At 39.9% G+C, this 13,189-nt stretch overlaps 1 protein-coding gene across 2 annotated transcripts in view; it reads right to left on the bottom strand.

The window, feature by feature from the left end:
* Positions 1 to 13,189, bottom strand: part of CDH8 (cadherin 8) — a 168,889-nt gene that overhangs the window by 24,542 nt on the left and 131,158 nt on the right. For both annotated transcript variants that reach the window (XM_068161604.1, XM_068161605.1), the window contains one exon: positions 4,215 to 4,332. In XM_068161604.1, the coding sequence (XP_068017705.1) occupies positions 4,215 to 4,332 (118 nt within the window). The remainder of the gene's footprint in view (positions 1 to 4,214; positions 4,333 to 13,189) is intronic.

The raw sequence follows: 13,189 nt of genomic DNA, 5'->3' as shown, positions 1-13,189 counted from the left end.
AACACCGCACAAGTAATTTATTGCCATTTCCCCCATTTCTTCTCCTCTGCAGAAACCCAGCACACAGGCATGTGAAAAGTAAGTGGCTAGACAGACAGGTTGTACAAGTTTATGTAGTCGAGGATTTGTTATGTCATAGAGTCATAGAATTGTTTGGGTTGGAGAAGACCTCTGAGATCATCTAGTCCAGATGTAAATCTAAGACCACCATGGTCATTAAATCACATCCCAAAACACCATGTCCACACCTTTCTTGAACACCTCCAGGCATGGTGTTTCCAACACCTCCATGGGCAGCCTGTTCCTAATATCCAACCTAGACCTCCTGTGGCACAATTTTGGGCCATTTCCTCTTGTCCTATTACATGGTGATAGGGAGAAGAGACCAACCCCCACCTCAGTGCAACCTCATTTCAGAGAGTTGTAGAAAGCAGTGAGGTCTCCCCTCAGGCTCCTTTTCTCCACACTAAACAATCTCAATTCACTCAGCCACTCCTCATAAGACACAGGTTTAGTTACCAGGACTCACACAGAAAACATGAGGTGATTTTCATATTGCATTTTAGAAGGGATAAAGGTTTTTTGTATCTGGCAATCTAAATTATCAGTGGTCCCTGCATTACTGTTTGAGAGAGAAGCATTGCTTTACTTCACATTATCAAGCAGCTGCCCATTTAGCCAAGGCACAAAGCCCAAGAAAAATTACTCAGCAGCACACATTTGAGCTCAGAACAGAACAAAAAGATCATGAGATATGAAAACCAAAGATTTGAGAGAGGACCTGAAGATACTCAGTGAGATGTATGACAGCATTTAAATCCCCACTTTCACATCACTTACACCAGAAAGGCACTCCAGCCTCCATAGTTATGGGCATCTCGTCTACGGAAGGGATTGTAAATATGCAGATTTTACAAATAAAGGATACTAGGATATCATTTCAAGGAACAGATTCTACAATGATTACAGGATATTGTCTACAGCATGTAATATAATCTCAGGAGAAATGGGGTTTTCTTGTGATTTTTGACGAGTACACACTGCTGTGTCAACAACAACGTAGCAAATCATAATGTTTGTAGTATATTTGGGCAGCACAGTTAATTACTGCAGTATCATATGAGCTTGCCTTAAGGCAACCGGGGAAGTTTAGGCAACAAACTAAATGAATTAAGGATTATGCTGACATTCCATAGAGCAAGAGAAAATTCTTTAGTCTGAAGCACAGGAACAGAACATCCCAAGTTGCTTCCCATGGCAGATCCCAAACTGCACTGTTCACATGCTAGTGACACCAGATCAGGTAATATTATTGCTTTGTGAGGTAGAGAAGTAATTGCCACTGCCACAGTGTTACCTAAAGCACGAAATAATCCCAAAGGGCCATATAATTTCATTAACTCTCTTGACAAGGGGGACTTGTGTTTGCCTCTGCACTTGGCAGAATTCTGGAGAAAAGCAAGATATGAAAAATCATTTAAGTAAATAAAAAAGGCTACTAATCCTAGCAAATAAAAGAATGGGTTTCTGTATTAGATTCCCTGAGAAAATGCAATCCATCTACAATATCTGTAAGACAGTATTTCTTCAGGAGCCACCAAGGCAGTCTCTGCTGCCCTTAAGAACTGTGCTTGGCCAAGAATATAGGAGGGATGTTGAGGTCGAGGTGACAGAAAGATGTCAAAGATTTTGCCCACTAGTGTGGGGAAATATTTTTCTGCTCCAAACCCAAGTGGGTTGTGCACTGATTCAATCCTCAGAAACCCAATGCTCCACAAAAGAGACTAGGGTTTGTTAGAGGCATTTTCATAGTTTCATAGTTTCATTCAGGGTTGGAAGGGACCACAAGGATCATCTAGTTCCAACCCCCCTGCCATGGGCAGGGACACCCCACACTAGATCAGGCTGGACAGAGCCCCATCCAGCCTGCTCTTAAACACCCCCAGGGACAGGGCCTCGACCACCTCCCTGGACAACACATTCCAGGGTTTCACCACTCTCATGGTGAAGAACCTCCTCCTCACATCCAGCCTGAATCTCCCCACCTCCAGCTTCATTCCATTCCCCCTAGTCCTATCACTACCTGAGATCCTGAGAAGTCCTTCCCCAGCCTTCCTGTAGGCCCCCTTCAGATACTGGAAGGCCACACTGAGGTCACCTCGGAGCCTTCTCTTCTGCAGACTGAACAGCCCCAACTCCTTCAGTCTGTCCTCATAGGAGAGGTGCTCCAGCCCTCTGATCATCCTTGTGGCCCTTACACTGCTTCTAATAAACCACATCAAACTGGTTTTTGGACAGCCCAGACACAGACTAGTGCAACTAAGGAGACATTTGCTTGGATCTCAGGTTACTAGGAATGCTGGATTTTCTTTTAAACAAGAATAATCACTCACGCTTATCTAGCAGATATATGCAAGACAAAGTCATAGTCAAGTTTGTTTGTTTGTTGAAGTGGCATAAATAAATCAAGACTTGCTTAAGATTTATGATGGTTAAATGACGTGAAATCTCAGCTCGACCAAATTATACCCTGATTTTAGCTTTGACAGGAATATTTGTTTCCTTTAGGAGATCATGCTCTAGCATAAACCATGGACTGTATCTCTGGCTGAGCAACCTTGACAGAAAAGGGCTGACATGCATAGTGGGAATTTTGCTCCCAGATACTGCAAGATTCAATCTTCAAGTGGGTTTTTAATTTCAAGAGATTTCAGCTGGGTGTTTTAAGGGGATTTACACATTCAACTGATTGAAATGCAAAACTGGACTTCTCTTTCTGAGCCACATTATAGAGAAAGGCTCCTCACTCCCACTCCGATCAGGAGTCATTTTGCCATTGGCTGTGACTAGGAGTAAGAGTGGGTTATTAAATGGGTAGCAGATTGGAAGGACAAGGCTAATTAGTGATGTGAGCTAAGTGTTTAAACATAGAGACAAATGCTAAGACCTTTGTTTTACTTTGTCGTGCTGTGCAAAGCAAACCACCTCACATTTAGGCTGCTTAATTCGTGTTACACCACTGACAATTATGAAATGCATTTTGAAGAGGTGTGCTTCAAGTTCAAGTTCAGAAAAAACACAGAGATTTATTTCCTACAGGAAAGTAAAAATATGCTATGTAGAGACAGACTCCATGAATGCTATGAAATAAAAACATACCTAAAGGAAAGAAAATAATCAGGATATATTTATTTAGGTAAGAATTCAGGGTTTGATAGTATCATTTAAGAGAATGGTGCAATCATTCTTCTTGGTTGGAGCAGCTAGAATAAAAAATGAAAACAGCAATTTCTCTTTATTTGGCATTTCATGAATAACTTTTACACTCACGCATATATACCTCACACACATCTGGACCAAGTAGGGGTTTTCTTCATTACCAGTTCAAATAAAAGATATAAGCAGCTGAATGTGACTAACATTCCTGATAGGGTAGTGCTTGATGTTAAAGGAAAAAAAAAGGCAAACAAAAAAACAAGATGGAAAAACTTCCCTGAATATTCAAGTAGAAATACGTGAAGAACTATTTACAGCCTTCTTGAGATCACTCCTTGCTCTTCCTCACATGACCTTTATATATGTGTCAAAGAAAAGGATTGGTGTAAATTTATTGCTCAGCTCTATTAAATGGGCTTCTTTTTCCATCACGCATGAAATTCCACTTCACAACACTACAGAATGACACTGCGTCCTTCCAGAAGTGCTCTAAAGCATAGTGCTACAAAGTGCCCTTCTGGGCTTTGCTGATGTAGCAGACTTTGCTTTCTAACTGCAATACTTTGAAGCCCTTAAACACACAAGAAACAGGCTTACAAAGTGTTTCCTGTGGGAGATTTAGCAGATTCTTAATTTTATGCTCCCATCTATATCCAGTCAACATAGGATCAACATTTAGTTATCAACATAGTTTCAGATTTTCACCTTACAGAGTATCTCTGGAATTTCAAATTAATAGAAATAAACCAGGCAGTAAATCCATCCTTTCTTTTGATTTAAGCCAGTGAGCTGTCTTCTGGATCTAAACTCAGTATTCATTTTACTTCTTATCCACTGCAAAGATATTGGAAATGGTTTTAGAGATATAATGAAGGTACCATTAAAGAAATCATCTCTGTTGCAATAGCCCAAGGGACAAACTGCTAAAATCACTGGAAGTCACAAAGCAAGTCAAACCCAAGTTGTCCAGATACACATTATACATGTTGTATATTTACCTTCATTTTTCTTGATGGTGAAGTTTGGATTGTTTACCATTTCAGGAAGAAGACTGTACAGGAAATAATGCCCATTTTTAGGGTCATCTTTGTCAACTGCACTGACAATCTGAATTACCTGCAATAGAAAAGGCTCTCATTAGAATAGAATAGAATAGAATAGAATAGAATAGAATAGAATAGAATAGAATAGAATAGAATAGGATAGGATAGAATAGAACAGAACAGAACAGAACAGAACAGGTTGGAAGAGACCTTCAAGATCATCATGTCCAGCCTATCATCCAACACCACCCAACCAACTAAACTATGCAACCAAGGATCCTGTCAAGTCTCCTCTTGAACACCTCCAGCGATAGCGACTCCACCACCTCCCTGGGCAGTCCATTCCAATGGGCAATCACTCTCTCTGTGTAAAACTTCCTCCTGACCTCCAGCCTGAACCTCCCCTGGCACAGCCTGAGAGTGCCTTACTCATTAGGTAAACACACACCTGATAAGCAAACAGTAAGGGAAAAAAACCCCACAACCCAACATTCCACTCCTTCAGGCACATTCTCATTTGGCTACATGCCAGATTAAAAATGTTAATTTATAACCTTGTAAGGTTTTTACAGACCTTAGTCTGAAAGTCTGAGGAACAGGGACTATATCTGGACTGTTTAAAGTGTTTCCAGAACAAAGGGCAGGTACATAAGAGAAGCCACTAAAAAATGCTGCTGATTTAGGTAAGTAATAAATTATTATTCAGCAATTAAGAAGAAGGAAAACTGAGCTTCCAAAATATTCACGATGCCTAAGGTAGCCTTTCATTCATGCAGCCATGGCTCACACCGGACCAACACATATGCTCCATCTTTAATCCTTCCTTCTTTCCCTCACCACCATTTTTACTTCACTGAATAAATATCTATTTTTAAAAAAGTAACTTTTGGGTTTATATGACAAATAATATAATTTGAAAAACAAACCAAAACACCACCAAACCCACAAACCAAACAAAACCAAATCAGAATGGAACAACCCCAAAGCCCCCTCAGAAACCACAAAGCAAAAAACTTTGGATTGTTTTCTTTAATACACCTTCAGTTCTTCCTGCACTAGGAACATAGGATGGTTTTAAAATTCCATTATTAATAAATGATTCCCAGAATAATGCAGGGTACTAAGGTCAGAAGAGGAGAGTGTGCTTGGATAGGCTGAGTAACTTTAAATGAGCAGATGTCTTTGTATGAAGCACCTCATATGATTTCTACGACCAGCTCCAGTATTTGCAGAGCATTTGCCTCATTTACCTCTTTTACTTCCAGTAGTGTGGTGGGTTGAAGTTGCCCCCAGCATTAATTTTGCCAGACCAACTCAGTTAGAAGCAAGTGGAAGCTGTATTTACAAGCAAAAACTACACTCTACAATGGAACACAAGGAATATGTACAAAATATACAGGATTTACAATATTATACAGATATTTACAATTAGCAAACAACAGAGACCAGGGAAGCCATTCCACTGCCCCTCCTCCCCCTGTCCCAAGAGAGAAAGGAGCAGAGAGAAAGCAATAGGTTAGACTTAACTAAACAACTCAGCCAAGGTCAGCCGACAAACAGGTTAATCTCTCCTGAGCGAAGCAAGCAAAGAGATCAGAAAGAGAAGAGAAAGAATTGCTTTGCCACAACTCAATGCCAGATATTTATCCAACAAATTTGTTTAGAATAATCTTTTGTTTTCCTTTCTACTCCCAATAGTGATTTATTTATATTTTTCTACCTTTCTGCTCAAAATCTGTAACTAAATTTTAAAGGCATAGCCTAGAAGCACCACAAATACTTGGATACTGCAGTTGATCATCCTTCAGCCATAATAAGCTGCACAGGAATATGAAAGGAGGAAGCATTATTTGAAAACAATCAGGAGCTCTGAATTGTTTTCCAATATTTGCTGCATTTACTTTTGATTCTGAGTATTTTCCTGAGAAGCAGAAACAAAGACAACTATGGATTGAGATCCCGCACTCAGAGCTAAATTTCAGTGGTACTTAGCTTATGCTAGATGAGGTTTATAAGACATTTAATGAGAATTATTGACCTTTCCCATGTCCACCAAATTCAATAACATTTTTGTCTTAAGTAGTTATTTTTTGGTAACGCCTAAAGCAGCTGACCGATAATTTCTTGGACAATTAGATTCAAATTAGGAATCACTACACATTTCCTTCCGAGAGTAGAGTGAAAAATGGAAACAAGGTCTGATGCTGTGCAAATTCAGAGACTTCAAATTTTCAAAGCTTCCCTAACATCTGGGTCGAGGCAATCCCAGGCACAAATCCAGGCTGGGCAGTGACTGGCTGGAAAGTAGCCCTGAGGAGAGAGACTTGGGGGTGCTGGTGGACAAAAAGCTCAACATGAGCTCTCAGTGTGCACTTGCAGCCCGCAAAGCCAGTCAGATCCTGGGCTGCATCAGGAGAAGTGTGGCCAGCAGGTCAAGGGAGGTGATCCTCCCCCTCTACTCAGCCCTGGTGAGACCCCACCTGGAGTACTGTGTCCAGTTCTGGAGCCCCTATTACAAGAGGGATATGGACATGCTGGAATGTGTCCAGAGAAGGGCCACAAGGATGATCAGAGGGCTGGAGCACCTCTCCTATGAGGACAGACTGAAGGAGTTGGGGTTGTTCAGTCTGCAGAAGAGAAGGCTCCGAGGTGACCTAATTGTGGCCTTCCAGTATCTGAAGGGGGCTACAGGAAGGCTGGGGAAGGACTTCTCAGGATCTCAGGTAGTGGTAGGACTAGGGGGAATGGAATGAAGCTGGAGGTGGGGAGATTCAGGCTAGATGTGAGGAGGAGGTTCTTCACCATGAGAGTGGTGAAACCCTGGAATGTGTTGTCCAGGGAGGTGGTCGAGGCCCCGTCCCTGGGGGTGTTTAAGAGCAGGCTGGATGAGGCTCTGGCCAGCCTGATCTAGTGTGGGGTGTCCCTGCCCATGGCAGGGGGGTTGGAACTAGATGATCCTTGTGGTCCCTTCCAACCCTGAATGAAACTATGAAACAAAATGCTAATAACTAATATAGTGGTTTTAGGACAATAGAAAGGACTATCAATCTGTATATGCAATCAATATCCCATTCCTTCTTCTGTGTTCTTCAAAAGTCAAAGAAAGAATGAAATCTCCCTGGGTAACTGTAAGGAACAACATCAAAACATTTATATTTGAAATTGTGTATGCAAAAAGTTGTTTGAGCAGGTATTGTTCTAGGCATACATAATTTATAAGAGAGCCTATGAGGGCATTTGAGACAATTAATTCCTTGCCTAACCAAATTCTGGCTAGGCCAGGTTTATTATCAGAAATCTACTGGAAAAGCTTTTAGGTTGTTTAAATATCAGATCATAAAATCACAGAATGCCAGGGGTTGGAGATCATTGAGTCTAACCTCACTGCCAAAGCAGGATCACCTGGGGCAGGTCACACAGGAATGCATCCAGACAGGTCTTTAAAGTCTCCAGAGAATGAGAGTCCACAACCAATCTGGGCAGCCTGTTCCAGTACTCCAGCACCCTTACAGTAAAGATTTTTTTCCTCATGATGAAGTAGAACTTCCTGGGTTCCAGTTTGTATCCATTGCCCCTTGTCCTATTACAGGGCACCTCTGAAAAGAGACAGGCACCTTCGTCTTGACCCCCAGCCTTCAGATATTTATAGAGATTAATAAGATCTCCTCTCAGCCTTCTCTTTTTCAGACTAAACAGCCCCAGATGAAGAGATTTTTATTTTTTTTTCCCTCATAACTGCATCTGCCAAGCAGAAGCCTTGGCTGATATGATTCCCAACATATGTATTAGAAGAGATGGACAGAAAAAGGCCTAACAGCTTTTGCTTGAAGAAATAGCTCTCCAATTTTACAGCTGCATGAGAGATCCTAGAGAGCTATGCAGTGTGAAAAACTACTAAACAGCTGAAAAGCTTATGAGCAGATGCTGTCTGTCCCACTGCAGAAATGGCCCCACTGAGGGATGTGGGACATTTTCAGCTACCTCTTTGCAGAGGTGTAAGGTACTAAACTCTCCATGTGTGCTCAGCCCAGAGCTGGACTGGGTACTGGTATTTCTGCAACACAGGGAGGTGCAGTTTAGATTGGAATCCTGAACAAGTATCTTTAGACAGATATATCTTATGATCCATTTTCCAAACACTGTTACAATGGGAAAGCAATAGGGGAAAAGGGTAATGGCACAGTGAAGTCTGGAAGGTCAGCTGCAGGTAACAGGTGCAGTTTATCAGATGGTTATGCAATTTTGTCTCTGCTGGCTACATCACTGTTAATACTTCCCAACATTATGTAAGAGCTGACTCTAAAAACTCACTGTCTCCAGGTTTTCAGTTAGTGTACCTGAAAGTCAGTACCCAAGAGCATTACTAATATGGATTTGCAGCTCACAGAAATTGTATGCTTAGAGTATCAGCTAGATTAGTAATGGAAACTGGGCATATTCTCTGTCACATCTGCTGTTTGTGGCGTGTTTTGTTATTTGTTCTTCTGTTCCATAGGTACCTCTTAATGTCCTGCAGATTTCTTTCTTATATTTCAGTTCTCTCCCTCCATTCCCTTCACTGTTTACCAAATCATTCTTTCTCTGAAAATGCACAGAAAATTATATGCAAAAGACAGGCTTAGTGGAATACTATATTTGTTGTGTTACATGCACACATCAAGGAATTAAGAGTTAGCGTTCCCATAGCAACCTTATTTCTTTGTGCGTTTGCATTAAAATAAGCTCTTAAAAAAAAGAAAAGGGGGGGAAAAGAAAAAAAGCAAGCAAGAGAGCATAACATATATCCAGTGATAAAAAGCTCCTGTATCTTTTTCTCCATAGGGGTGAAAGTAGTCTAGTAATTCTCATTACCACATTGTTATTGGAATGCTGATGAGCATACTTCACTGCTCAGTGTGGCGTGAGCATGTAATGGAACACTTATTGAAGTCATTCTCCAACTCCTAATTTGTGGTTCATGACACAGTAGAGAATCTTCCAGGCCTGACCCGCCTTACCTATCACTACAAATATTTTGCCTTCCTTAGTAAGAACATGCATAAAACAAGAGGTGTTCCAGATAAGAAAACTGGTCGATGACAACAATGAAGTGAACAAGAGCTGATTTTTTTCACTATATATCCGGAAGGACTACAGTGAAAGTTAATAACCTCTCTGGCTGTTCAGTCTTGAAATGTATGAAATTCTGCCATGTAAAACTTCGACTTTGATGTTACATTAAAAATGGAGGTATGTATTTGATTCTGCACATACATTCAGTAGAAACACAGTAAATCATAGAATTGTCTGGGTTGGAAGGCACCTCAAAGATCATCTGGTTCCAACCCCCTTGCCATGGGCAGGGACCCCTCACACTAGATCAGATTGCTCAGAGCCACATCCAGCCTGGCCTTAAAAACTTCCAGGGATGAGGCTTCTACCACCTCCCTGGGCAGCCTGTGTCAGTGTCTCACCAGCCTCATGGTGAAGAACTTCTTCCAAACATCCAAAAATCAGCATGTTTCACTTAACGGGCAGCTCTGGATTGACATTAATAGTTAAATTGCTCCCTAGGAGCACTCAGCATTGCAGTCTGCAGGTTTGCATTGCACTTCCACAAAACCACATGTGTTTGAAATAATAGTTATTAAAAAAAATAATATTTCTAAATTACCAGTGTGATCCTAATGAACTGTGTAGAAGGACAAAGAGCAAGCCACAGCTCTTCTCAGTGTATTGTAACCATCTATGTGCAATTGTAGTATGTGGTTCTTTGTACCTATCTATGTGCAATTAAAATATATGGTGCTGTTGAAAACTCCTTCCCTGCAATGTCACTTCCTAACCTTAGAATGGCTCCTAAGTAGCCAACTGTTCCCTGCTCTTATTGAAGCTCTTCTTCCAACTCTGAAAAAACTTTTGCAGTTACATCAACGTTCATGGTTATTTCTGAATTACTTTGCAGCTTCATAATGCCATAAGCAGCAGACTCATCACAGGACAATTTTACATTTGCCTTTTCAGCTAGAGGCAGCCCTTTACTGCTAGAACCTGCATTTTGCCGTTTGAATGAGCTTTGACTCTTCAGAGAGACAAAGATCTATCTGAAGATTTCTTCCATTAGATAAAGGCAATTCTATTATAACTGAATAAAATAGACAGAAATTGTGAGAGACTGAGGGCACATTGTATGCAGTTTGATATTGTTCTAGTCTGAACACTGGCTCGAGCACTGATACTTCATTGTCTTCACTACCTCAGCCCTTGAAAATGCTGTTGCTTTGTTTTCACTGGAAAAGGCTGGGTATGGGCTGGGGAGCAACAAGTGAGGCACTTTCCATATGCAACAGCACAGATTCGGTTCTACAGGTGTCAGAAAGTCAGCTGTGCTGGAAAACAAACAGCTGGGCAGCTATAACCAGCAGAACCAGGAATATTATGGCTTTAGTAAAAGGAATCATGCAAAACCAGGAAAAAGCAGGAGATGGTTTATGGTAAGCTTAGAGCTACTGTAACAGTAGGATTAAATTTAATTTTTTCCCCTAAAAGTGACAAAATCCATTTCTGGCAACACTCTGTTGTCTGTAAAAATGTGCAAGGAGCACACAGATATGTGCATGGCTGTACACATCTCCTTCTCTTCCTCCTCTCTCTACCCTCTCCTACAAGCTGTAGTACCTCTACAGTTACAAGTAGGTTAAAGCAAAGAAAATGCATCTGGAAATGTTATACATCAACAGTTCCTAACGCACTCTGTCACATCACCAGCAGCTGCACTTGCCACTTACAATTATATCGGAACCCAAAATAGAATGCTTAGAAACCAAACTGGAATAGCTGGTTCAATGTATTTAGGGACTGCAAATAAGGTTTCATAAGAGGTTCAAACATAATCTCCTTTATGGTAATTCAAATTTGATTTAAACTTAGATTTAAGTTGAACTGCAAATGTAAATAGATTGGAATTCCAGCATACAACTGCACATTTCCTGCACATGTAACATGCTTCAACTTTGGAGAACTGTCCCAATTAGGCTTGTGTTACTATGTAAAAGACTTAGTGTCTTTCTATTTTTAGCTCTATTTAAGCTTTTGAATTCTACATCTTGACTGATGAATATTATTTCTCCCCCAAAATAGAATACAGAATAATAACTCTAAAAAACAACTAATAAATTAAATAATCAGGTAGTGGAGATGCTAAAATCTTTACAGGAGCAGATAATTTTTAGTGATCACTTAGATTTAGTACCTAACCTCCGTGATTATTCTGGACCGGTGACTCTTCCCATCATGTTTTTTGTTTCAAACACAAAAGAAATTGCAGGATCAGTGCCACCTCATCCATGCTGGCAGCCAAATATTTAACAATCATGTGTAAAGTTCACACAAGAATTCATGCCCAAAGGTGACATCAGATCAGGAGTGTAACAGGTGATGAAGAATATTGTGGTTTTTAATGAAAGTTTTCTCTAAGTGCTTAAAAAAAAAAGCCTCTTTTGCTATCTGACTCTTAATAATGCCATTTACTGTGGCATTCCAAAATGGAATGTGAACATTTTTCGCCACCTATTAAAGCACCTGAAATGTGGAACCTAGATAAATATATTCAGCAAACACTGTGCAACACAGCTTTCTGATTTCAGGGAAGCTTAGTGAGCTCTGGATAAAGGGATACTCATTAGAATTTAATATATCCTCAAAAACATCACTGCTCAGCATCTCAAATCCACCCTGAGCTAAACAGAAATCCACTCTGAGCTAGAAGAACTTACATACCAGCAGCAACATAACTATCTGCCCATAAGGGCACATTTCAATAATCTGCTTTTCAGTGGTTACAGAGAATACTCTTCTTAACTGACACTTCTTTGACACCATTTTAATAAACAAAAAGGGGTGAAAGAAGTCAAATCATCTTCTGTAACAATCCAGTCGTGGCAGAGGGAGGTTGTCATACACTACTGCATAGGCTGTCATTTGACACTGCTAAAAGAAAATAATTTCTAACTCTATTGTCAGGTAACCTTCTTTGGAGCACAGTGAATTTAATGCCTAACACCCACATGAGACACAGGAATAGTTGGATTAACAAGACTAGTGTCAGGCTGTCAGCTGCTGTTTATTTAAATAAAATGTCACAATCTAGAAATAAATTAGAAAGTTTAAAAACAGTGAATTGTAAAATACAGCTAAATCTCATTTGCACTGCATTGCTTTCGAGAAGTCTGTACATTTCCTGGAATCCTTAGCTTGTCATCTACGTGGCATATGAGATATTCTTCCCTGTGCATTTGTCCTTCAAAATAGAAAGCTGGCTTTTAAGCAATATGTATCATTTCATTGGGGGAAAAAAAAAGCTACACAGGTTAAACCTTGATTCTGATATCTTGCTAAGTTTATTTTACCTTGTAGAGTGTTGTGGAAATTCTTTTGCCTACTCTTTTATTTCACTAAATCAAGAAGGAAATTACCTGTTGAGATTTGTTTGGTTTTGCACTGTTTTGGGTTTTATTTCTTTGTGTGAATTGCAATGAAAATTTGAGCTCTGCTCCTCCAGCACCCCATTCCTCTTTGAATATTGCAAATGCAGCTACAATTGATTTGACTTTCCATCAAGTTCTGGTTTGCTTGCTTGACTTTCCCCACAGAGAAGTGGATATGAACAAAATATATTTATATATGCATCTTATATAGAAAAAAAGATATTTATATTTATTTATATTATAACTGAGATGCTGAGAAAGGGAAATGGTTTTATTGTTTTAAGTGTTTCTTCCAAATTGGAATGGAATGGAATGGAATGGAATGGAATGGAATGGAATGGAATGGAATGGAATGGAATAGAATAGAATAGAATAGAATAGAATAGAATAGAATAGAATAGAATAGAATAGAATAGAATAGAATAGAATAGAAAAGAATAGAATAGAATAGAATAAACTAGGTTG

Source organism: Melanerpes formicivorus, unplaced genomic scaffold (genome assembly GCF_026170545.1).
Source record: "Melanerpes formicivorus ecotype bairdi unplaced genomic scaffold, bMelFor1.0.p_v2 SCAF_59, whole genome shotgun sequence".
NCBI classification, from domain to species: domain Eukaryota; kingdom Metazoa; phylum Chordata; class Aves; order Piciformes; family Picidae; genus Melanerpes; species Melanerpes formicivorus.
This window is presented reverse-complemented; position numbering and strand designations above follow the sequence as displayed.